The sequence below is a fragment of the Hyla sarda genome, chromosome 9, assembly GCF_029499605.1.
Source record: "Hyla sarda isolate aHylSar1 chromosome 9, aHylSar1.hap1, whole genome shotgun sequence".
NCBI lineage: Eukaryota > Metazoa > Chordata > Amphibia > Anura > Hylidae > Hyla > Hyla sarda.
This window is the reverse complement of record NC_079197.1, coordinates 156,797,125-156,823,906: the sequence shown is the minus strand read 5'-3', so window position 1 is coordinate 156,823,906 and position 26,782 is coordinate 156,797,125. Positions and strand designations below refer to the sequence as shown.

Here is a 26,782-nt window from a genome sequence, read left to right as displayed (position 1 = left end):
AACACAAATAAACCATAACAAAATTCTTTTTTTTTTTTAAAACAAAGTACATTAGAAAGATTTTTTATTTACCATAAGGAGTGCAATTGCAAAAATTAATTTTAATGACAGTGCCCATTTTAGATTATAAATAAATAATATAAATACTATAAATATAATATAAATAATAATAATAAATAAAATAAATAAATAATAAATGGAAAGGACTACAGAGAAGAAGAAGCAAGAACATATTGAGTGGACTTTGGTAGAGAGGACTTGCCTTAGTCCCATTTTCTATTCAGGAATTTGGACTGATCAGAATCCATGTTCCTTGGCAAGAGCGGCTACAAAGAGATTCTTTTTTTTAGAGATTATTTAATTGAACAATGGTAGCTTGTGCGGGTTCTGCGCGGCATCTGCATGCATTCTGTATGTATTCCATGCGAATTGCGTACAAATTCGGCAGAAAGTCAGCCGCATTGGCTTCAATGGGATTCCGCAGCTGAAGTCCGGAAAAATATAAGACCAGACTTTTATTTTTCTAGACCGCGGAAAACAGAATTTCCCCAGTTTAATTCTGCATGCAGAAATTCGGTAGTGTAAATGACAGTGTGGAATCCCATTAAAGTTAATGGGCAATAAATTTAGGCGAAATTTCCACTGTGTGCACTTAACCCCTTAAGGACCTGGGCTTTTTCCGTTTTTTCATTTTCAATTTTTCCTCCTTAACTTTAAAAAAATCATAACTCTTAAAAATTTTCACCTAAAATTATATATAATGGCTTAATTTTTGCGTCACTAATTCTACTTTGTAATGACATTAGTCATTTTACCCAAAAATCTACGGTGAAACGGGGAAAAAAATCAATGTGCGACAAAATTGATGAAAAAACACTATTTTGTAATTTTTTGGGGCTTCTGTTTTTACGCAGTACATTATGACACCTTATCATTATTCTGTAGGTCTATATGGTTAAAATGATACCCTACTTGTATAGGTTTGAATTTGTATCACTTCCGAAAAAAATCATGAATATATGCAGGAAAATTAATACGTTTAAAATGGTCATCTTTTGACCCCTATAACTTTTTTATTTTTCTGTGTTCAGGGCGCTTTGAGGACTCATTTTTTGCGCCGTCATCTGAAGTTTTTAGCGGTACCATTTTTGTTCTGATCAGACTTTTTGATCACTTTTTATTCACTTTTTTGTGGTATAAAAAGTGATCAAAAATGCGCTATTTTGGACTTTGGAATTTTTTTGCGCGTACGCCATTGAACGAGCGGTTTAAAAAGCGGTATATTTTTATAATTCGGACATTTCCGCACGCAGCGATACCACATATGTTTATTTTTATTATTATTTACATAATGTTTTTTTTTATTTTTGGAAATGCCGGGTGATTTAAACTTTTATTAGGGGAAGGGATAATTGAAAGGGTTAATGATTTTTTTACACTTTTCTTATGCAATATTATAGCTCCTATAGGGGGCTATAACATTGCATTTACTGATCTTTTACACTGATTGATCCATCTCCATAGGAATGGATCAATCAGTGTTTTCGGCGATTGAATGCTCAAGCCTGGATCTCAGGCTTGAAGCATTCATTCGGCGATCGGACAGCACAGGAGAAGGTAAGAAGACCTCCTCCTGTGCTACAGCTGTTCGGGATGCCGCGATTATACCGCGGCGATCCCGAACAGCTCCCTGAGCTAGCCGGGCACTTTTACTTTCGTTTTTAGCCGCGCGGCTCAGCTTTGAGCGCGCGGCTAAAGGGTTAATAGCGCGCGGCACAGCGATCAGTGCCGCGCACTATTAGAGGCGGGTCCCGGCTTCACTATGACGCCGGGCCCGCCGCGATATGATGCGGGGTCACCGTGTGACCCCGCGTTATATCGCAGGACCGGGACCCATGACGTATGCATACGTCATGGGTCCTTAAGAGGTTAAAGGGGTACTCCGGTGGCAGAAACTGGTGGCAGAAAGTTAAACATATTTGTAAATTACTTCTATTAAATAATCTTAATCCTTCCTGTACTTATTAGCTGCTGAATTCTACAGAGGAAATTCTTTTCTTTTTGGAATGCTCTCTGATGACATCACAAGCACAGTTCTCACTGCTGACGTTATTATAATAATAATAATAATAATAACGCTTTATATATTGTTGTCCTTAGTGGGATTTGAACCCTTAGCATACATCTCCTATGCATGATTGCTAAAATGGACAGAGATGTCAGCAGAGAGCACTGTGCTCGTGATGTCATCAGTGTTCCAAAAAGAAAGGAATTTCCTCTGTAGCATTCAGCGGCTAATAAGTACTGGAAGGATTAAGATTTTTTTTATAGAAGTCATTTACAAATATGTTTAACTTTCTGCCACCAGTTGATTTAAAAGAAAAAAGGTTTTCACCGGAGAACCTCTTTAAGAAATCCTGTTCTCACGGGGGTCCTTGTGGTCAGACACCCTGTGATCATACAGTTTGGATAGAGCAGTGTTTTCAAACCTGGGGGCCTCCAGCTGTTGCAAAACTACAACTCCCAAAATGCCCGGACTGCCGAAGGCAGTCCGGGCATTTTGGGAGTTGTAGTTTTGCAACAGCTGGAGATCCACACTTTGAAGACCACTTACCTGGGGGGAGATTTATCAATCCTTGCTTAGAGGAACAGTAGACCAGTTGCCCATAGCAACCAATCAGATTCCAGCTTTCATTTTTCAAAGGCCTTTTATTGAAAATGAAAGCTGGAATCTGAATGGTTGCTATGGGCAAGTCTCCCCCGTGTCCAGAAAATATTAATAAGGTTTTTGTAATACCAGATACTAAAAACCAATAGTTCCAGCTAGAGGCCAGTAATGTAAGGATAAGGCCACGTCCATACTATGGAAATTTCGCTTACAGCAGCCTCCTCAGGAATTGGCGCTTAAAGGAGTAGTCCAGTCCTGAAAAACTTATCCCCTATCCTAAGGATAGGGGATAAGTTTCAGATCGCAGGGGGTCCGACCCCTGGGGGCCCTGGCGATCTCCTGTGTGGGGCCCCGGTAGCCGGGGGCGTGTTGACCCCCGCACGAAGCGACGGCCCACACACCCCCTCAATACAACTCTATGGCAGAGTGAGAGCGCTGCCTTTGGCAATCTCCGGCTCTGCCATAGCGTTGTATTGAGGGGGGGTGTCGGCCGCCGCTTTGTGCGGTGGTCAACGCGCCCCCTTCCCGCAGGCTGCCGGGGCCCCGTACAGGAGATCGCGGGGGGCCCCAGCATACGGACCCCCGGCGATCTGAAACATAGGATAGGGGATAGGTTTTTCAGGACTGGACTACTCCTTTAATGTCCATGGCAATCTGCCATAGACAGTAACCGCCATCTGATTTACTATAGCGCGGTTTCGGGATCTGAACACACTCAATCCCAATGCCATGTCAGAAGTTCCGCCATGGAACTTTCATAGTGTGAACTGAGCAGTAGAATCACATTGAGATAAATGGGAGCCTGCTGCAAGTGGAATCAGTGCTGAATTTCCTCTAAGAAAACCTGCACAGAAATTACGTAGTGTGAATGAGGCCTTAGTATCCACTTTATGGTTTCTGCTTACCTGTATATGAGATGTGTACCTGCTCGGGTTGGTACTGACTGATGGTGGCGCTGTTTACAGACATGAGGACCACACACAGGGGTAGAGTAGTCGTCCACATCCTGCCTGATAAAAGTTTCAAATTAATACAATAAGAGAAAAAACAAACACTTCAATATTGGGCTTTAGGTCAGAAAAACCATATAATGTTTCCTATCACTGACTGCGTGGGGTTAGTGGACCGGCCTATTTTCGGCATCAGCAGCATTGTTTTGGTGTACAAATCATTTTTGAATTAAACAATGTAAGTGCAGGCCTAGCGCCGATTCAGTCATTGCCGGGGGGAATCTCCGTCTGAATATTCCTCAATCTAAACCCAGTCTTAGGGCCTATTCAGACAGCGGTGCTGGGACTGCTCGGCATGCTCCGCCTCTAAAGGCGGTATTACATATCCAAGCAGATTCCACTATAAGAATGTACATGTTCGGCAGAGTCCGGAATTGGAATTTACGCTGCAGAATTTTTCTATGGTGGAAATTCCACCATGTGGACAATGCAGAAGATTCCTATTAAAAACAATGGGAGGCTGCTGCACCAGAAATGACATTGTGTGAATGGGCCCAGTGGTACGACAACTATAGCAATAACAAGAGCATGGGATGAGAATGTTGTAGCAGGCGGCACACAGACCATGTAACAGTTACTATTGAAGCTGCCGTATTATCAGTTTCCATCTGCACCTGGGTTCATGTCACTATCTGGGCCATACAGAGGAATCATGACAACGCAGAAGTGGTTAGTGTTGTGGGGTTAGGGGAAGTCGTCCTGCAGAACTAAACAGTGACTAACAGAAATCATTTTTCCTAGTAATTAAGGAGAAGATTACTAGGAAAGACTCCTGCTAATGGGAACGGTGTGCCTGCTGTGGAAAAAGTGCAGAAACTCAGTTTCCCACGCGTTCCTGCAGGACTTGAGCCCTGCTTAAAGGGGTACTCCTGTGGAAAAGTTTTTTTTTTTTTAAATCAACTGGTGCCAGAAAGTTAAACAGTTGACCTCTGCTGTCCATTTTAGGAACTGTCCAGAGCAGCATATGTTTGCTATGGGGATTTTCTCCTGCTCTGGACAGTTCCTAAAATGGACAGCAGAGGTCAGCAGAGAGCACTGTGGTCGTGACAGAAGAGGAAATGCATTTCTTTTTTGGATTTCTCTTTAGTATACAGCCCCTAAAAAGTACTGGAAGGATTAAGATTTTTTTTTTTTATAGAAGTGATTTTCAATTCTGTTTAACTTTCTGGCACCAGTTGATTTTAAAAAAAAAATTTCCACGGGACTACCCCTTTAAGTTGTTTTGGATATAATTATTTAAGTCACTTTTGTTGCTTGTTTTTTGGCGGAAGTGTGCATAATTCATTATATATTGTCCCGATGTGTGATAAATAATGTGTTGGTCTGTCAAAACTAACAAAATGATGTGGTGTCCCAGTGCGGGATATGGTCCTTCTGTCCTGTCAGGTTGAGTCCCTGTCTGTCCCCGGGGCTCTCCTGTAATGTCTCCCCCTGTGTATATAGGTGTCCCATAAAGGGTTTTCACATAATGAGTAAAGGACCTCTGTTGTTAGTCACATGATTATGTTTAAGTCACATCTTTAAGTTATATGATTGTTACCCAGAGAACCCAGTGACCTCCCAGGTGACCTATGGGCTCCTTGCACAGCCCCCCTATATAAGATAGGGAGGGGCTGCAATCTCTCTCTTTCATCTCTTTTCCTGCTGAGGTCCAGTGCAGTTGTCTCGGTGTGTGTCCGGAGCATTGGAGGCCTCAAGCCTAAAGTCTGCAGCCACCTGTCAATCATAAGTAAGCCATCTAATTGTCAGTCATCAAGTCAGTCAAGTCAAGTCTACTGTCTAGTCACCGTGGCCTGCATTATATTCAGTCTACCTACTGCAAGGTCTCTCTGTGTCACTGGTCATCTCTCTGGGATACTGGCTGAACTGTATAGACTGTACCACCTGTCTAACCTCAGTAAAAGCTACCGTTACCCTTAATCTGGCCTTGGACTCTTTATTGCCCCTGCCTAACCTAGGATTTGGGTGGTTACATTGGCAAATCACGCCCTGGCGTCACGAACATAGGCAAACCACACCCTGACGTCTACTCCTGGGCAACACCATCTGCCACTTACACCTCACACCCCGTGGCTCACCACAATTACTTCACAACACCCTTTCTCAGGTTGTAAAGCAGGTTTCTAGGGTGGTCTACAGCTGTGGTTTATTTTAACGTTTATTTTCACTTTTTAATTATTCATAACTGATAAATTAGCGACCACTGCATTCAAAAGTGTCTAACCAGACCAGCAAAAAAAATGCAAAAGAAGCATTGCACAAATAAAACAAAAAAAACACAACATAGACCAGAAGTAAGAAAGAAACAATAAACTCTCCCCTCAGTGTTTAGCATCATAATTGGTCCTAACACAAGGCACCACACATGCATTTACATCCCTGTGTATCTCCTATAGATATCTCCATAAACATTCGGTAAGGACTTTGCAGCCTGCACCATTTACTCACAAACCAAGATGGCTGGTCAATGGTCACCCACTTCCATATAACATAATACACTTTAGAAAAGGGTCTCTAAGCAAAAATTCAAATGGCAACTCACCACAACCCCCTTATCCTTCCTTGTAGGAGATATACTTGACATGACCATTGTAATAACTTAGAATTAGTTCTGATCTGATTGTTGGGCTTGTGAATATGTTTATGGGACCCAAGGAAATGGGTAACCATGAACTGCCCCCCATGGGTCTTTGGGGCTGCATCCATGGCAGTGGTTTTCAAACTGGGTCCCACGATATATTAGTGTATTGCAGCAGTTCCCAGGTGTGTCAGCAGCCGCCGCTGGTCATAAGTGGCCACATCACAGAGGGGGAACAGTGTGGGATCAATGGGGAGAATGAAGTGGCACAGTGGGTGTAAAAGGGGAATGAAGTGGCAAAGGGGGTGATAAGGGGGAATTATGTGGCACAGGGGGTTATAAGTTGGGAATGAAGTAGCACAAGGGTTGATAAGGGGGGAATGAAGTGGAACAGGGGGTGATAAGGGGGGAATGAAGTGGCACAGGGGGTGATAAGGGAGGAATGAAGTAGCACAAGGGTTGATAAGGGGGGAATGAAGTGGCACAGGGGGTGATAAGGGAGGAATGAAGTGGAACAGGGGGTGATAAGGTAGGAATGAAAGGGCACAGGGGGTGGTAAGGGGGGAATGAAGTGGCACAGGGGGTGATAAGGGGGGAATGAAGTGGCACAGGGGGTGATAAGGGTGGAATGAAGTGACACAGGGGGTGATAAGGGGGGAATGAAGTGGCACAGGGGGTGATAAGGGTGGAATGAAGTGGCACAGGGGGTGATAGGGGGGAATTAAGTGGCACAGGGGGTGATAAGGGTGGAATGAAGTGGAACAAGGGGTGATAAGGGCGGAATGAAGTGGCACAGGGGTTGATAAGGGGGGAATGAAGTGGAACAGAGGTTGATAAGGGGGAATTAAGTGACACAGGGGGTAATAAGGGGGGAATGAAGTGGCACAGGGGGTGATAAGGGGGAATGAAGTGGCACAGGGGGTGATAAGGGGGGAATGAAGTGGCACAGAGGTTGATAAGGGGGGAATGAAGTGGCTAAGGGGTGATAAGGGGGGAATGAGGTGGTACAGGGGGTGATAAGGGGGGAATGAAGTGGCACAGGGGGTGATAAGGGGGGAATGAAGTGGCACAGGGGGGTAAGGGGGAATGAAGTGGTACAGGGGGTGTTAAGATGGAATAAAGTGGCACAGGGGGTGATAAGGGGGGAATGAAGTGGCACAGGGTGTGATAAGGGGGAATTAATTGGTACAAGGGTTGATAAGGGGGGAATGAAGTGGCACAGGGGGTGATAAGGTGCGAATGAAGGGACACAACGGGGGATAAGGGGGAATGAAGCGGCACAGGGGGTGAACAGGAGGGGGAATAAAGTAGCGCAGGGTTGATCAAAGGCTGCGTAATGAAATGGCACAGGGGATGATGAAGTGGCACAGAGGGGATGGAGGTGGTTGAGGGGGGGGGGTAGCAGCTACATCTGTAATGCTGATACTGGTATGACGTTGTGCGTCGAACGACACGCAACGCGATATGTGCAATTGGTGGTACAGCGAGTAGTGTGTCACCAACCTATGCATGTGTAAATAGGGTGTCCCCAACATGATAAGTTTGGTAAGCTCTGATCCATGGTATGAACACCCTTGACATATATACTAACAATAGGAACATGAGTTGACAGTTTTGTAGCTCTTAGTGTTCCCCAACCAGGGTGCCTCCAGCTGTTGCAAATCTACAACTCTCAGCACGCCCGGACAGCCAACGGCTGTCCGGGCATGCTGGGAGTTGTAGTTTTGCAACAAATGAAGACACTCTGGTTGGGAAACACTGTCTTAGACATTACCACTAAGTTGTTTATAGATTCATGATATATACGGACAATATAGAACATACCTGAGAAGTCCTTGTAGGAGAACCAACTGCGTCTTGGGGGTTAAATCGGTAAACGGCAAAAAAAAACCTTCTGCTAGAGATAATGACTTGGAGGAGCCGGAAACAAAACAAAACAAATGGGCTGTCTTCTAAGGAGCGTCCTGTGCCAAGCGCAACTGCCCTCTGGTGCCTGGAACCAGCAATACACAAATTGCGCAAAACTAACCACAATTGTTTACAAGACAAATACTGAAAGTAAAAAGAAATGTGTTTGGGGAAGGCGCTCGAGCCGCAAATATACCAGTGTCTGAGTAAGCTAATTTGACATCTATACCCCTGGTGTCACAAAAATATTTGCATATTAAAAAAACAAGTATTGGCACTCAAATACCTATGGAGCTTTAGTACACCAGCCCAAAAAAATCTAATAAAAATATATCATATTGTGTGTGGTGTCCCGGTAGCGTATTATAAACGTTACCTGTATAGAGGTCCCCATAGCCAGATTCCCTAGGACGTCGGGGTCCCTCTTTTGTAGATCTCCCCTTGTCACCTCACACTTCGTCTATGACTATATAGCAGTTATATTTAATATTAGCATAAGTATATATATATATGTAAATTTCGTAGTTTACCTGTTCGGAGCGTAGCAGGACCTGCGGGTCACGTGACTAGCTTAGAACTCTATGGTTTTGCTTTAGGACCTTTGTAGGTTGTAACGGTGAGTGACAGTCGTTAGACTCGTTACGGACCAATCCAAAACGGACGGCCCCTGCCCATATAAGTGACCCGCGCCATCTTGAGGTCTCTGTCCTCTCTTGGGTTGCTGACTCTGGATGAGGTAGGACCTCCGCAGCTTACAAGACGTTTTGCTAGGCCAAAGCCTTGCGGCCTAGGCCTATAGCATAGCGGATAGACTAAGCAATTCCCCGCTACTCATCTCAAGATCACTGGACCTAATAACTCCCCTAAATCCAGCGGATCTCTGCTATATAATTCCTCAAAAAGCTAAATTGGGCTTACATGATCCCAACTGACTGTCAATCGCTGCTCAAATCCTATGTAAAGAGACTCTGTTATCTGGACTGTTGCGGTTACCTCATGCACAGAAATTCATCAGTAAAAGCTCCTGCAAGTTTTCAGATAACAGCGGTTGTGGACAATCCTTTATTTCTGCATCACCTATTGCTCTTGGGAAGGGTGGCAATAGGTCTATCACGAAACACAGTATTTAACCCTCACCCTGGCGTCACGAGTGACAAGGGTTAACAGCGCCCTTAACTATTCAGAACCGCAACACCCTAGTTACTATACACCCCACAAGTCAACATCCTCCCATCCGCCAGCACAATATTTTATATCATTTTTTTTATTTTTTTTTAGATTCTTTTGGCTGGTGTACTAAAACGTCTTTAAGTGCCAATACATTTTTTTATTTTTTTTATTTGTGTGTAGTGAAAGTTGGAAGAAATGTTTGGTCATATATACTGTATTGTATCTGTTCACTTTAAAGGAAAACCGTCACCCTGATCACCCACACTAAACCTAACACACTGGGTTATAGTGTGAGTGACCAGGAATCCAAAGAGGGGTCACTTACTATAATCGTTGCTGTGGTCTCCAAAATATTGGCTGGCGAAGTTCCCCTTCTGAATTCAGGGAATCACGTCCCCTTTTGCCTTCATTTTTCCTGTCCTACTTTCTACAAGCTGCTAGACACGTTCCTCAGAGATTTTGCTCCATATAGACATGATGACATCAGACAGTTCCTCCATATGAATATGATGACATCACACAGTTCCTCCATATGGACATGATGACATCACACAGTTCCTCCATATGGACATGATGACATCACACAGTTCCTCCATACAGACATGATGACATCACACAGTTCCTCCATACAGACATGATGACATCACACAGTTCTTTCATATGGACATGATGACATCACACAGTTCCTCCATATGGACATAATGACATCACACAGTTCCTCCATACAGACATGATGACATCACACAGTTCCTCCATACAGACATGATGACATCACCCAGTTCTTTCAAATGGTCATGATGACATCACACAGTTCCTCCATATGGACATGATGACATCACACAGTCCCTCCATATGGACATGATGACATCACACAGTTCCTCCATATGGACATGATGACATCACACAGTTCTTTCATATGGTCATGATGACATCACACAGTTCCTCCATATGAACATGATGACATCACATAGTTCCTCCATATGGACATGATGACATCACACAGTTCCTCCATATGGACATGATGACATCACACAGTTCTTTCATATGGTCATGATGACATCACACAGTTCCTCCATATGAACATGATGACATCACATAGTTCCTCCATATGGACATAATGACATCACACAGTTCCTCCATACAGACATGATGACATCACACAGTTCCTCCATACAGACATGATGACATCACACAGTTCCTCCATATGGACATGATGACATCACACAGTTCTTTCATATGGTCATGATGACATCACACAGTTCCTCCATATGAACATGATGACATCACATAGTTCCTCCATATGGACATGATGACATCACACAGTTCCTCCATATGGACATGATGACATCACACAGTTCTTTCATATGCACATGACATCACACAGTCCCTCCATATGGACATGATGACATCACACAGTTCCTCCATATGGACATGATGACATCACACAGTCCCTCCATATGGACATGATGACATCACACAGTTCCTCCATATGGACATGATGACATCACACAGTTCTTTCATATGGTCATGATGACATCACACAGTTCCTCCATATGAACATGATGACATCACATAGTTCCTCCATATGGACATAATGACATCACACAGTTCCTCCATACAGACATGATGACATCACACAGTTCCTCCATACAGACATGATGACATCACACAGTTCTTTCATATGGTCATGATGACATCACACAGTTCCTCCATATGGACATGATGACATCACACAGTTCCTCCATATGGACATGATGACATCACACAGTTCTTTCATATGGTCATGATGACATCACACAGTTCCTCCATATGAACATGATGACATCACATAGTTCCTCCATACAGACATGATGACATCACACAGTTCCTCCATACAGACATGATGACATCACACAGTTCTTTCATATGGACATGATGACATCACCCAGTTCTTTCATATGGTCATGATGACATCACACAGTTCCTCCATATGGACATGATGACATCACACAGTTCCTCCATATGGACATGATGACATCACACAGTTCTTTCATATGGTCATGATGACATCACACAGTTCCTCCATATGAACATGATGACATCACATAGTTCCTCCATACAGACATGATGACATCACACAGTTCCTCCATACAGACATGATGACATCACACAGTTCTTTCATATGAACATGATGACATCACACAGTTCCTCCATATGAACATGATGACATCACACAGTTCCTCCATACAGACATGATGACATCACACAGTTCTTTCATATGGACATGATGACATCACCCAGTTCTTTCATATGGACATGATGACATCACATAGTTCCTCCATATGGATATGATGACATCACACAGTTCCTCCATATGGACATGATGACATCACACAGTTCCTCCATATGGACATGATGACATCACACAGTTCCTCCATATGGACATGATGACATCACACAGTTCCCCCATATGGACATGATGACATCACACAGTTCCTCCACATGGACATGATGACATCACACAGTTCCTCCATATGGACATGATGACATCACACAGTTCCTCCATATGGTCATGATGACATCACACAGTTACCCCATATAGACATGATGACATCACACAGTTCCTCCATATGGACATGATGACATCACACAGTTCCTCCATATGGACATGATGACATCACACAGTTCCTCCATATGGACATGACATCACACAGTTCCTCCATATGGACATGATGACATCACACAGTTCCTCCATATGGACATGATGACATCACACAGTTCCTCCATACAGACATGATGACATCACACAGTTCCTCCATACAGACATGATGACATCACACAGTTCCTCCATACAGACATGATGACATCACACAGTTCCTCCATATGGACATGACATCACACAGTTCCTCCATACAGACATGATGACATCACACAGTTCCTCCATATGGACATGATGACATCACACAGTTCCTCCATATGGACATGATGACATCACACAGTTCCTCCATATGGACATGATGACATCACACAGTTCCTACATATGGACATGATGACATCACACAGTTCCTCCATATGGACATGATGACATCACACAGTTCCCCCATATGGACATGATGACATCACACAGTTCCTCCATATGGACATGATGACATCACACAGTTCCTCCATACAGACATGATGACATCACACAGTTCCTCCATATGGACATGATGACATCACACAGTTCCTCCATATGGACATGATGACATCACACAGTTCCTCCATATGGACATGATAACATCACACAGTTCCTACATATGGACACTATGACATCACACAGTTCCTCTATATGGACATGATGACATCACACAGTTCCTCCATATGGACATGATGACATCACACAGTCCCTCCATATGGACATGATGACATCACACAGTTCCTCCATATGGACATGACATCACACAGTCCCTCCATATGGACATGATGACATCACACAGTTCCTCCATATGGACATGACATCACACAGTCCCTCCATATGGACATGATGACATCACACAGTTGCTGTAGATTTGTCGGATCCATAATGAGAATCTCCGGTTCCACCACATCCCAGCGGTGATCTATTGGATGAGATCTGGTGACTGTGGAGACCATTGGAGTCCAGTGACCTCATTGTCCTGTATGAGTGATAGTGTTTAGCATGAATATTCGTAATGCTAATTTTTATCGGGAATGTCGGCAGTTCGTGATTTCGTGAATATTTAGAATATAGTGCTATATATTCGTAATGACGAATAATCATAGGACGAATAATTGTCAATATATTTGCGAAATATCATGAATTTGAATATGGCCCCTGCTGCTCAGCACTATGAGATGATGTGATGTGACCTCACTGTCCTGTATGAGATGATGTCATGTGACCTCACTGTCCTGTATGAGATGATGTCATGTGACCTCAATGTCCTGTATGAGATGATGTCATGTGACCTCACTGTCCTGTATGAGATGATGTCATGTGACCTCATTGTCCTGTATGAGATGATGTCATGTGACCTCATTGTCCTGTATGAGATGATGTCATGTGACCTGGGGCTTTATCCTGCTGGAAGTATCATCAGAAGATACAGGTGACACTGAGGTCATAAAGGGATGGACATGGTCAGTATCAATACTCAGGTAGGTTGTGGTGTTTATACTATGGTCAGTTGGTACTAAGGGGCCCAAAGTGCCCAGAAAATGCCCCCTACACCATTACACCACCACCAGCCTGAATCTGATACAAGGCAGGAAGGATCCATGCTTCATGTTATTTACACCAAATTCTGACCTTGCCATCTGATGTCACAGCTGGAATAGAGACTCATCAGACCAGACAACGTTCTTCCATCTTTCATTGTCCAATTTTAGTGTCTGTGTAAATTGTAGCCTGTTTCCTGTTCTTAGCTGACAGGAGCGGCACCCGGTGTGGTCTTCTGCTGCTGTAGCCCATCTGCTTCAAGGTCAGACATTCAGCGATAATGCATTTAGAGATAATATTCTACATACCTTGTACATACCTTGGTCTGCTCATTCTCCTCTGACATCAACAAGGCATATTTTTATTCACACAACTGTCGCTCACTGATTATTTTCTCTTTTTCGGACCATTCTCTGTAAACCCTAGAGATGGTTGTGGTGAAAATCCCAGTAGATCAGCAGTTTCTAAATTACTTACTAGAGATGAGCGAACTTACAGTAAATTTGATTCGTCACAAACTTCTCGGCTCGGTGGTCGCAGACTTTTCCTGCATAAATTAGTTCAGCTTTCATGTGCTCCCGTGGGCTGGAAAAGGTGGATACAGTCCTAGGAGACTCTTTCCTGTATCCACCTTTTCCAGCCCACCGGAGCACCTGAAAGCTGAACTCATTTATGCAGGAAAAGTCATCAACTGCCGAGCCGAGAAGTTTGTGACGAATCTAATTTACTGTAAGTTCGCTCATCTCTATTACTTACAGCAACCCGTCTGGCACCAACAGCCATGTCACGTTCACAGTCACTTAAAGGGGTTATCCAGGAAAAAAATTTTTTTTTATATCAACTGGCTCCAGAAAGTTAAACAGATTTGTAAATTACTTCTATTAAAAAATCTTAATCCTTCCAATAATTATCAGCTGCTGAAGTTGAGTTGTTCTTTTCTGTCTGGCAACAGTGCTCTCTGCTGACATCTCTGCTTGTCTCAGGAACTGCACAGAGTAGAAAAGGTTTGCTATGGGGATTTGCTTCTACTCTGGACAGTTCCCGAGACAGGCGTCATCAGAGAGAACTTAGACAGAAAAGAACAAGTTTTTTTCCTGGATAACCCCTTTAAATCCCCTTTCTTCTCCCATTCATGCTCAGTTTGAACTTCAGCAAGTTGTCTTGACCACGTCTACATGCCTAAATGCATTGAGTTGCTGCCATGTGATTGGCTGATTAGATATTTGTGATAACAACCAATCACACAGGTGTACCTAATAAAGTGGCCAGTGAGTGTAGCTATCTTGGGAGTTCCCCTTTAATCGTGCTCTGTGCTGTGTATCAATCTCATTTTGTATTCCATTTTTGATGTCTGTACACACTTTGCCATGTGCATGAGATCTAAATAAATAAAAAAATATCTATCTATCTATCTATCTATCTATCTATCTATCTATCTATCTATATATATATATATATATCAATATATCTACTTATCCCAATGTTTTCCAACCTGCATGCTGGGAGTTGTAGTTTTGCAGCAGCTGAAATCGCTATTCCAACCCGGTTTACAAAACTACAACTCCCACAATTCCCTCGACTTCCTGCTGCTAATAACCCTTAGCCTTTCGCCCCGCCCCCGCGTGGGCGGGGCGTAATTAATGCAGCATCAGTTGACGTCCTTAACCCCTGCGCCGTCCTGCCTCGTCAACTTTCACTTTATGACGATGACGCTCACGTGGCCTGGGCGTGCTTTATATACAGGTAATGTACGGCCTTTAGCAAACTTGATAGTAGTTTTCCGTAGGAGAGTTTAACGCAGTGTGTATCGACAAGAGTGCCTCCACCTGCTGCAAAACTACAACTCCCAGCATGCCCGGACAGCCAAAGGCTGTCCGGGCATGCTGGGAGTTGTAGTTTTGCAACAGCTGGAGGCATCCTGGTTCGCAAACACTGGCCCAATGTCACCTGATCATGTGGTATATGTGAAGTGATACTTGGGAACTATGGTAGCCTGTACAGGTGGACCACCCAGCTGTCCTAGAACCCTGCAGGACACCTCAGCCCCCTTATACAGCTCCCATAACCTGCAGGAAAGCTGGGTGATGTATATCCTGTATAAGGGTCATAACCCTGAATGGTGGGAAAGATCAGGAAGAACATTTTCTAAGAAAACTCTGGGGGAGATTGATCAAATCCTGTCCAGAGGAAAAGTTGCGGAGTTGCCCATAGCAACCAATCAAATCGCTGCTTTGATTTTTTTGCAGAGGCCTTTTCAGAAATGAAAGAAGCGATCTGATTGGTTGCTATGGGCAACTCAGCAACTTTTCCTCTGGACAGATTTTGATAAATCTCCCCCTCTGTTATTCCTCCTGGAAATCTATCGGTAAAGCAGTGTTTCCCAACCAGGTTTCCTCCAGCTGCTGCAAAACTACAACTTCCATTATGCCCAGCCTTTGGTTGCCTTCCCCTTCAGCCCTGCGCCCTCCTTGCTCCCCCTCTTCAGTTCCGTCAGTCCCGCACCCCCATCGCCCTCCCTCTTCGGTCCCGCACCCCCATCGCCCTCCCTCTTCGGTCCCGCACCCCCATCGCCCTCCCTCTTCGGTCCCGCACCCCCATCGCCCTCCCTCTTCGGTCCCGCACCCCCATCGCCCTCCCTCTTCGGTCCCGCACCCCCATCGCCCTCCCTCTTCGGTCGCGCACCCCCATCGCCCTCCCTCTTCGGTCGCGCACCCCCATCGCCCTCCCTCTTCGGTCCCGCACCCCCATCGCCCTCCCTCTTTGGTCCCGCACCCCCATCGCCCTCCCTCTTCGGTCCCGCACCCCCATCGCCCTCCCTCTTCGGTCCCGCACCCCCATCGCCCTCCCTCTTCGGTCCCGCACCCCCATCGCCCTCCCTCTTCGGTCCCGCACCCCCATCGCCCTCCCTCTTCGGTCCCGCATCGCCCTCCCTCTTCGGTCCCGCACGCCCATCGCCCTCCCTCTTCGGTCCCGCACGCCCATCGCCCTCCCTCTTCGGTCCCGCACGCCCATCGCCCTCCCTCTTCGGTCCCGCACGCCCATCGCCCTCCCTCTTCGGTCCCGCACCCCCATCGCCCTCCCTCTTCGGTCCCGCACCCCCATCGCCCTTCCTCTTCGGTCCCGCACCCCCATCGCCCTCCCTCTTCGGTCCCGCACCCCCATCGCCCTCCCTCTTCGGTCCCGCACCCCCATCGCCCTCCCTCTTCGGTCCCGCACCCCCATCGCCCTCCCTCTTCGGTCCCGCACCCCCATCGCCCTCCCTCTTCGGTCCCGCACCCCCATCGCCCTCCCTCTTCGGTCGCGCACCCCCATCGCCCTCCCTCTTCGGTCCCGCACCCCCATCGCCCTCCCTCTTCGGTCCCGCACCCCCATCGCCCTCCCTCTTCGGTCCCGCACCCCCATCGCCCTCCCTCTTCGGTCCCGCACCCCCATCGCCCTCCCTCTTCGGTCCCGCACCCCCATCGCCCTCCCTCTTCGGTCCCGCACCCCCATCGCCCTCCCTCTTCGGTCCCGCACCCCCATCGCCCTCCCTCTTCGGTCCCGCACCCCCATCGCCCTCCCTCTTCGGTCCCGCACCCCCATCGCCCTCCCTCTTCGGTCCCGCACCCCCATCGCCCTCCCTCCTCGGTCCCGCACCCCCATCGCCCTCCCTCCTCGGTCCCGCACCCCCATCGCCCTCCCTCCTCGGTCGCGCACCCCCATCGCCCTCCCTCCTCGGTCGCGCACCCCCATCGCCCTCCCTCTTCGGTCGCGCACCCCCATCGCCCTCCCTCTTCGGTCGCGCACCCCCATCGCCCTCCCTCTTCGGTCGCGCACCCCCATCGCCCTCCCTCTTCGGTCGCGCACCCCCATCGCCCTCCCTCTTCGGTCGCGCACCCCCATCGCCCTCCCTCTTCGGTCGCGCACCCCCATCGCCCTCCCTCTTCGGTCGCGCACCCCCATCGCCCTCCCTCTTCGGTCGCGCACCCCCATCGCCCTCCCTCTTCGGTCGCGCACCCCCATCGCCCTCCCTCTTCGGTCGCGCACCCCCATCGCCCTCCCTCTTCGGTCGCGCACCCCCATCGCCCTCCCTCTTCGGTCGCGCACCCCCATCGCCCTCCCTCTTCGGTCGCGCACCCCCATCGCCCTCCCTCTTCGGTCGCGCACCCCCATCGCCCTCCCTCTTCGGTCGCGCACCCCCATCGCCCTCCCTCTTCGGTCGCGCACCCCCATCGCCCTCCCTCTTCGGTCGCGCACCCCCATCGCCCTCCCTCTTCGGTCGCGCACCCCCATCGCCCTCCCTCTTCGGACCCGCACCCCCATCGCCCTCCCTCTTCGGACCCGCACCCCCATCGCCCTCCCTCGCGGTCCCGCACCCCCATCGCCCTCCCTCGCGGTCCCGCACCCCCATCGCCCTCCCTCGCGGTCCCGCACCCCCATCGTCCTTCCCTTTAGTCCCGCACCATCTTTCCCTGATTGACACACAGTCCACCTTGGAAACAAGTCTGACACGTTCGGTCTGACGTTAAACAAGGTTCTCCCACCCATCTGAGAGTCTGCAGTGCACCCATACAGCACCCATGAAGTAATCACCAGGAGATAGTGGGAGCCAGCTGGTCGTGTTCACAGATACAGTAGTCATATGGTGATCCCGACTCTCCACGTCTACAGAGAGTTACCTGCCCCTCTCCAGCTGGTGCAAAACTACAACTCTGGCTGTCAGGGCATCATGGGGGTTGTAGTGTTGCAACAGCTGTAGAGCATCAGGTTTGGGTCCACTGACTTAGATGATCCTTAGGTGTTTACAACAATACAAAATCTTGGATCTGGGCAATGGAAATGTCATACAGAAGGGAAGAAACACATCCAGCGTCCAGTCCCCATGACAGTGTCCACTATCTGGAACAGCATCAGATGATACAAGAGTGTGGCTGGTATATAGTTATGGGCATAGCATATACATACAAGTATTCACCAGCTTCTACACTTTTATTAACACACATGTCCAAACAATCTCTTTTTTTCTGTGTCCATTCATCTTTTGACACACTTTTCACCCAACCACCAGATCCCTACACATACACAGCTCCCCTGTTCAGCATTTACATTCACAGATGCATCGGGTCTAATGCCCGACACCTATATGGCCGTCACATCCTCATCTTTTCCAGACGCGCATGCGCCGATTTCGGGCACAATCTGCCCTCAAGCAACATGGCGTACACGGTATCCGGAAGCACAGTGAGTGTGCGCGGACCGTGCGACCCAACGGCGTTGCCTAGCAGCGCCACACGCCTCCCTGTGATTGGCTGTGCTCCTGTCTAGCCTGCGGAATCCTGTACAGCCGTGTGCACACACGGCAGCAGGTAATGGCCGCCACTGACTCCAGATGGGTGAGTGTTTGATCACCAGGATTCCCCTTGATTGCTTTTAACCATACACCTGCACTATAATTATGTCTTTAACACTGTACACGACATGGGACACTTATGTATATAATGTACAGCAATGTTGTCACTGTATTATCTTTGCGTTAGACACAGTACTCACTGTGATATGTTTTTTCATAATTTTTGCATCAACACTGTTATGTCTTTCACTTATTTTGCTTTATTGTTCAATGATTGTAATTTACTTGTAACCCATACAAAAATGGGATGTGTGTGTCACATTGCATGCTTGAAAAAGACCGTGGTGACGGTCGAAACGTTGTATCCTACCATGAGGCAATAAACACTTTGTTATCCACCATTTTGGAGTGCTGTGGGACAACTTCCTTGCTTTGCATCTACTCTGCTGCCAGTGACCCGGGCTGCGATTGGGCCCGCTTGCACCCGCCTCATCCACACACTCGGTGTGCTGCTCCTCTCCTTTACCTGTGGCTGTATATAGTTATGGGCATAGCTGTGGCTGGTATATAGTTATGGGCATAGCTGTGGCTGTATATAGTTATGGGCATAGCTGTGGCTGGTATATAGTGATGGGCATAGCTGTGGCTGGTATATAGTGATGGGCATAGCTGTGGCTGGTATATAGTTATGGGCATAGCTGTGGCTGGTATATAGTTATGGGCATAGCTGTGGCTGGTATATAGTTATGGGCATAGCTGTGGCTGTAAATAGTTATGGGCATAGCTGTGGCTGTATATAGTTATGGGCATAGCTGTGGCTGTATATAGTGATGGGCATAGCTGTGGCTGTATATAGTGATGGGCATAGCTGTGGCTGGTATATAGTTATGGGCATAGCTGTGGCTGGTATATAGTTATGGGCATAGCTGTGGCTGGTATATAGTTATGGGCATAGCTGTGGCTGTATATAGTTATGGGCATAGCTGTGGCTGGTATATAGTTATGGGCATAGCTGTGGCTGGTATATAGTTATGGGCATAGCTGTGGCTGGTATATAGTTATGGGCATAGCTGTGGCTGTATATAGTTATGGGCATAGCTGTGGCTGTATATAGTGATGGGCATAGCTGTGGCTGTATATAGTGATGGGCATAGCTGTGGCTGGTATATAGTGATGGGCATAGCTGTGGCTGGTATATAGTTATGGGCATAGCTGTGGCTGTATATAGTTATGGGCATAGCTGTGGCTGGTATATAGTTATGGGCATAGCTGTGGCTGTATATAGTTATGGGCATAGCTGTGGCTGGTATATAGTTATGGGCATAGCTGTGGCTGTATATAGTTATGGGCATAGCTGTGGCTGTATATAGTTATGGGCATAGCTGTGGCTGTATATAGTTATGGGTATAGCTGTGGCTGTATATAGTGATGGGCATAGCTGTGGCTGGTATATAGTTATGGGCAGAGCTGTGGCTGTATATAGTGATGGGCAGAGCTGTGGCTGTATATAGTGATGGGCAGAGCTGTGGCTGTATATAGTTATGGGCAGAGCTGTGGCTGGTATATAGTTATGGGCATAGCTGTGGCTGTAAATAGTTATGGGCATAGCTGTGGCTGTATATAGTTATGGGCATAGCTGTGGCTGGTATATAGTTATGGGCACAGCTGTGGCTGGTATATAGTTATGGGCATAGCTGTGGCTGGTATATAGTTATGGGCATAGCTGTGGTTGTATATAGTTATGGGCATAGCTGTGGCTGTATATAGTTATGGGCATAGCTGTGGCTGTATATAGTTATGGGCATAGCTGTGGCTGTATATAGTTATGGGCATAGCTGTGGCTGTATATAGTGATGGGCATAGCTGTGGCTGGTATATAGTTATGGGCATAGCTGTGGCTGTATATAGTTATGGGCACAGCTGTGGCTGGTATATAGTGATGGGCATAGCTGTGGCTGTATATAGTGATGGGCATAGCTGTGGCTGGTATATAGTTATGGGCATAGCTGTGGCTGTATATAGTTATGGGCACAGCTGTGGCTGGTATATAGTTATGGGCACAGCTGTGGCTGGTATATAGTGATGGGCACAGCTGTGGCTGTATATAGTTATGGGCATAGCTGTGGCTGGTATATAGTTATGGGCATAGCTGTGGCTGTATATAGTTATGGGCATAGCTGTAGCTGTATATAGTGATGGGCATAGCTGTGGCTGTATATAGTGATGGGCATAGCTGTGGCTGTATATAGTGATGGGCATAGCTGTGGCTGTATATAGTGATGGGCATAGCTGTGGCTGTATATAGTGATGGGCATAGCTGTGGCTGTATATAGTTATGGGTATAGCTGTGGCTGGTATATAGTTATGGGCATAGCTGTGGCTGGTATATAGTTATGGGCATAGCTGTGGCTGTATATAGTTATGGGCATAGCTGTGGCTGTATATAGTTATGGGCATAGCTGTGGCTGTATATAGTTATGGGCATAGCTGTGGCTGTATATAGTTATGGGCATAGCTGTGGCTGTATATAGTGATGGGCATAGCTGTGGCTGTATATAGTGATGGGCATAGCTGTGGCTGTATATAGTGATGGGCATAGCTGTGGCTGTATATAGTGATGGGCATAGCTGTGGCTGGTATATAGTGATGGGCATAGCTGTGGCTGTATATAGTGATGGGCAGAGCTGTGGCTGTATATAGTGATGGGCAGAGCTGTGGCTGTATATAGTGATGGGCAGAGCTGTGGCTGTATATAGTTATGGGCAGAGCTGTGGCTGTATATAGTTATGGGCAGAGCTGTGGCTGTATATAGTTATGGGCAGAGCTGTGGCTGTATATAGTGATGGGCACAGCTGTGGCTGTATATAGTGATGGGCATAGCTGTGGCTGTATATAGTGATGGGCATAGCTGTGGCTGTATATAGTGATGGGCATAGCTGTGGCTGTATATAGTGATGGGCATAGCTGTGGCTGTATATAGTGATGGGCATAGCTGTGGCTGGTATATAGTTATGGGTATAGCTGTGGCTGGTATATAGTTATGGGCATAGCTGTGGCTTGTATATAGTGATGGGCATAGCTGTGGCTTGTATATAGTGATGGGCATAGCTGTGGCTGGTATATAGTGATGGGCATAGCTGGGGCTGTATATAGTGATGGGCATAGCTGGGGCTGTATATAGTGATGGGCATAGCTGGGGCTGGTATATAGTTATGGGCATAGCTGGGGCTGGTATATAGTTATGGGCATAGCTGGGGCTGGTATATAGTTATGGGCATAGCTGGGGCTGGTATATAGTTATGGGCATAGCTGGGGCTGTATATAGTGATGGGCATAGCTGTGGCTGTATATAGTTACGAGCATAGCTGTGGCTGTATATAGGTACGGGCATAGCTGTGGCTGGTATATAGGTACGGGCATAGCTGTGGCTGTATATAGTTATGGGCATAGCTGTGGCTGGTATATAGTTATGGGCATAGCTGTGGCTGGTATATAGTTATGGGCATAGCTGTGGCTGGTATATAGTTATGGGCATAGCTGTGGCTGTATATAGGTACGGGCATAGCTGTGGCTGGTATATAGTTATGGGCATAGCTGTGGCTGTATATAGTTATGGGCATAGCTGTGGCTGGTATATAGTTATGGGCATAGCTGTGGCTGGTATATAGTTATGGGCATAGCTGTGGCTGGTATATAGTTATGGGCATAGCTGTGGCTGTATATAGGTACGGGCATAGCTGTGGCTGGTATATAGGTACGGGCATAGCTGTGGCTGGTATATAGGTACGGGCATAGCTGTGGCTGGTATATAGGTACGGGCATAGCTGTGGCTGGTATATAGGTACGGGCATAGCTGTGGCTGGTATATAGGTACGGGCATAGCTGTGGCTGGTATATAGGTACGGGCATAGCTGTGGCTGGTATATAGGTACGGGCATAGCTGTGGCTGGTATATAGGTACGGGCATAGCTGTGGCTGGTATATAGGTACGGGCATAGCTGTGGCTGGTATATAGGTACGGGCATAGCTGTGGCTGTATATAGTTATGGGCATAGCTGTGGCTGGTATATAGTTATGGGCATAGCTGTGGCTGTATATAGTGATGGGCATAGCTGTGGTTGTATATAGTGATGGGCATAGCTGTGGCTGTATATAGGTACGGGCATAGCTGTGGCTGTATATAGTGATGGGCATAGCTGTGGTTGTATATAGTTATGGGCATAGCTGTGGCTGGTATATAGGTACGGGCATAGCTGTGGCTGGTATATAGGTACGGGCATAGCTGTGGCTGTATATAGGTACGGGCATAGCTGTGGCTGTATATAGTTACGGGCATAGCTGTGGTTGTATATAGTTATGGGCATAGCTGTGGCTGTATATTGTTATGGGCATAGCTGTGGTTGTATATAGTGATGGGCATAGCTGTGGCTGTATATAGGTACGGGCATAGCTGTGGCTGTATATAGTGATGGGCATAGCTGTGGCTGTATATAGTTATGGGCATAGCTGTGACTAGTCTACTGTTTTTAGGTCTGGACAGGTTTTAAACCACAAACAGGAATCCAATCACAAAAAAAGCATTCACTGACAGCAAGCAGAGATCTTAAAATATTCAAAAATGTAAACAAAAACTTTATTAGTAGGTTTCAGAACCTTTTCCTTGGAACTAGAAGTGAGAGCAGAAAATAAAGGGAACCCGCCCAAGCTTCTGTGGAACTGTGTTATGCTCCACCTCCGGGGGCGCTGCAGGGAAATTTAAACACTTGTTTGTAAGGAAAAGGAAATATACACAACTTGGGCAGTGTCACTTTTAAATTGTGTGCTATATACTTATAAAGATATTATTGGCCTGGTTTATTATTCACTTGATTTATGTTGTTGTTGTTGCTTTTTCGCTATTTCTTACAGGTTTTGACATCTTTTAGAATGGGTCAGGGTGACTCCCAACCACCTGCTGAATTTTTTATGGACCTGGAGCCTTTCCCGGACGACATCCTCTTCTCCATCCTCAGCTTTGTACCGACACAAGACCTGGTCCTCCGCTGTAGACGCGTGAGCCGGCGCTGGAAATGTCTGGTCGACTCTGCCTCCCTGTGGAGGATGAAGTGTGAACGAGAACGTATGCGCGACACTCTCTTAGCTGCCGAGATGTGTGGCAGTATGCCCTGGCAGAGAGTTACCATAAAGAAGCCGTTTGCGCGGAACCTGCTGCGTAATCCGTGTGGCATGGGTGAGGGAATAAGACAGTGTTTGCCAACCACTGTGCCTCCAGCTGTTGCAAAACTACAACTCCCAGCATGCCCGGACAGCCAAAGGCTGTCCGGGCATGCTGGGAGTTGTAATTTTGCAACAGCTGGAGGCAGACTGGTTGGGAAACGCTGGTATAGGAAAGTTTAAACAAGTGTGGCACGTGCAGCAGTTCACTTCTTAGACCAGGGCTGCTTTTCTGTTCTAACCCCTGCCTTGTTTTAATTCCCTCTCCCTTTCCCTTCAGGATGTTATTAACAGCAGCCATTCACTGCTTAGATCATGGCTGCTATATGATTTAACCCCCTCTTTGCTGTAGTCCCCTCTATTCAGACTGTCATCAACAGCAGCAGTTTACTGCTTAGACCAGGGCTGCTATATGATTTAATGTCTTTTTTTTTTTCTGTAATCCCCTACCTTCAGACTGGAATCAACACCAGCAGTTTGCTGCTTAGGCAAGGGCTGCTTTTATCATTTGCCCTCTGCTTTGCTGCATTCCCCTCTCCTCCTTCCTTTACACCAGTGGTCTCCAAACTGTGGACCTCCAGTTGTTACAAAACTGCAACTCCGAATACCGGGACAGCTGTTGACTTATCAGGCATGCTGAGAATTGTAGTTATTGCATAACTACAATTCCCAGCATGCCTGATAAGCCAACAGCTGTCCCGGTATTGGGAGTTGCAGTTTTGCAACAACTGGAGGTCCACTGTTTTACAATGTGACCAGAAGTTCACTTCTTAGGCCAGGGCTGCTTTTTTGTTGTAACTTCTGCCTTACTGTAAACACTTACCCCCCTTCCTTTAGAATGTCAACAGCAGCAGTTTACTGCTTGGACTAAGGCTGCTTATATAATTTAACCCATGCTGTGCTGTAATTCCATTTTTCCCAACATTTACACTGTCAGCAGCAGCTACAGTCCACTGCTAAGACCAGGGCTGCTTATATTATTAAACCTTTGTCGTACTGTAATCCCCTCTTCACCTCCCTTTAGACTGTCATCAACAGTATAAGTTTACTGATTTAACCAGGGATTCTTACAGGATTTAACCCCTGTTTTGCAGTGAAGCTGGTTTTCTTTTTGCTCACATGGCACCTTGCCAACCCTTTTCTCCCCCACATGCCATATATAATGTACTGTAAATCCCTCCCCAGCACAGTCCAAGCCTGTTTATTCCAGTGCACTTTCTCCAGCACAATGCAATGGCATAGCAGAGAGAAGAAAATGCTGTGCTGTGATTGGCAAAAGAAGTTAGAGAAAGGAGGTCCAGGTGTGAGTACTGCAGGCAAACAGCTGTGCCCAGCTCTGGCTTGGCCCCCTGAATTGGAGAGAATGAGAAATAGTTGTGCACCATGGAGGGGACTCTCAGGAGTTCAATAACAGCAGTAAAATATTTGTAAGATTCAAAGGTTTAAAGGGGTACTCCGCCCCTAGACATCTCATCCCCTATTCAAAGGATAGGAGATAAGATGTCTGATCCCAGCGCTGCTGGGACCCCCGCGATCTCTGTGCAGCACCCGGCGTTTGTATGGAACGCTGGGTGCAGGCAGTGGGGTCGTGACGTCACGGCCATGCCTCCTCGTGACCTCACACCACACCCACACAATGCACGCCCCCTCCCATAGACTTGCATTAAAGGGGCATGAAGTGACATCACGAGGGGGCGTAGCAGTGACGTCACCACCCCGCCGCCCGCTCCAAGCGTTCGGAACAAAATACGCTGGGGCAGTGGAGTACCCCTTTAAATTTCATGTAGTGCATATGACTCCTTCATCAGACCCCAGAGTGAATGCCGCAACTCATAGTACTTCTTGATGCCGTGGATCGAGACTGTATTCTCCCACTGGGGATGATGAGAATGCAAAACAAGGTAATGGCGGTATGGGGGATACAGGATGACCCATGCATCTTCTAGGAGACTTTGCCTGTTCTACCTGGGTCTCCTAGAGAGTAGTAACTATACAAGAGGCAGCGCTATAGATCAATGCAGAATCAATTCCACCTACAGAATGTATGTTGTAGAAGTCTGATGTGTTCTTTCTTTCAGATGGACTTAATCACTGGAGCTTTAGACATGGAGGGAATGGCTGGAGGGTGGAGGATAATCATTCCATTATAGAAGGTGCCAAGAACCAGATCTGCTTCGTCACCTCATTCTCGTGAGTATATAATTGGCCTTCTTCTGGCAGATCTATGTCTAATACAGTCTTTCCCAACCAGGGTGCCTCCTGCTGTTGCGAAACTACAACTCCCAGCATGCCCGGACAGCCTTTGGCTGTCCGGGCATGCTGGGAGTTGTAGTTTCGCAACAGCTGGAGGCACACTGGTTGGGAAACACCGAATATGTCTAACATTATACATCTCTATACAGTTGGTGTGAGAAGAGCCAGTTCGTAGACCTGTTAAGGGAAGGACTGTGGGAGCATTTCTTGGACGTCCACCAACCGGTCATTTGCATCTCTGATTGGTGGGTATTATGTAGGGTTTGTTGGGGAGATTTATCAAAACCCGTCCAGAGGAAAAGTTGCCGAGTTGCCCATAGCAACCAATCAGATTGCTTCTTTCATTTTTAACAAGGCCTCTGCAAAATGAAAGAAGCGATCTGATTGGTTGCTATGGGCAACTGGGCCACTTTTCCTCTGGACAGGTTTTGATAAATCTCCCCCTTGTATACTG

At 46.8% G+C, this 26,782-nt stretch overlaps 2 protein-coding genes across 5 annotated transcripts in view; one reads left to right on the top strand and one right to left on the bottom strand.

Annotated features, from left to right (window-relative positions):
- ACP7 (acid phosphatase 7, tartrate resistant (putative)) overlaps positions 1 to 9,748 on the bottom strand; it is a 43,948-nt gene extending 34,200 nt beyond the window's left edge. Inside the window, exons 1-3 of one of the 2 annotated variants that reach the window (XM_056541062.1) lie at positions 9,660 to 9,748; positions 8,081 to 8,249; positions 3,574 to 3,678 (exon numbers count right to left, since the gene is read on the bottom strand). In XM_056541062.1, the coding sequence (XP_056397037.1) occupies positions 3,574 to 3,673 (100 nt within the window). In that variant the 5' untranslated portion in view covers positions 3,674 to 3,678; positions 8,081 to 8,249; positions 9,660 to 9,748. The remainder of the gene's footprint in view (positions 1 to 3,573; positions 3,679 to 8,080; positions 8,250 to 9,659) is intronic. The other variant, XM_056541063.1, reaches the window with a different exon arrangement.
- Positions 2,714 to 26,782, top strand: part of LOC130291793 (F-box only protein 27-like) — a 29,042-nt gene continuing 4,973 nt past the window's right edge. The window contains exons 1-4 of one of the 3 annotated variants that reach the window (XM_056541064.1): positions 2,714 to 2,784; positions 23,770 to 24,091; positions 26,154 to 26,265; positions 26,478 to 26,573. In XM_056541064.1, the coding sequence (XP_056397039.1) occupies positions 2,737 to 2,784; positions 23,770 to 24,091; positions 26,154 to 26,265; positions 26,478 to 26,573 (578 nt within the window). In that variant the 5' untranslated portion in view covers positions 2,714 to 2,736. Of the gene's footprint in view, positions 2,785 to 15,138; positions 15,276 to 23,769; positions 24,092 to 26,153; positions 26,266 to 26,477; positions 26,574 to 26,782 lie in introns of those variants that run through there. The other 2 variants (XM_056541065.1, XM_056541066.1) reach the window with 2 other exon arrangements.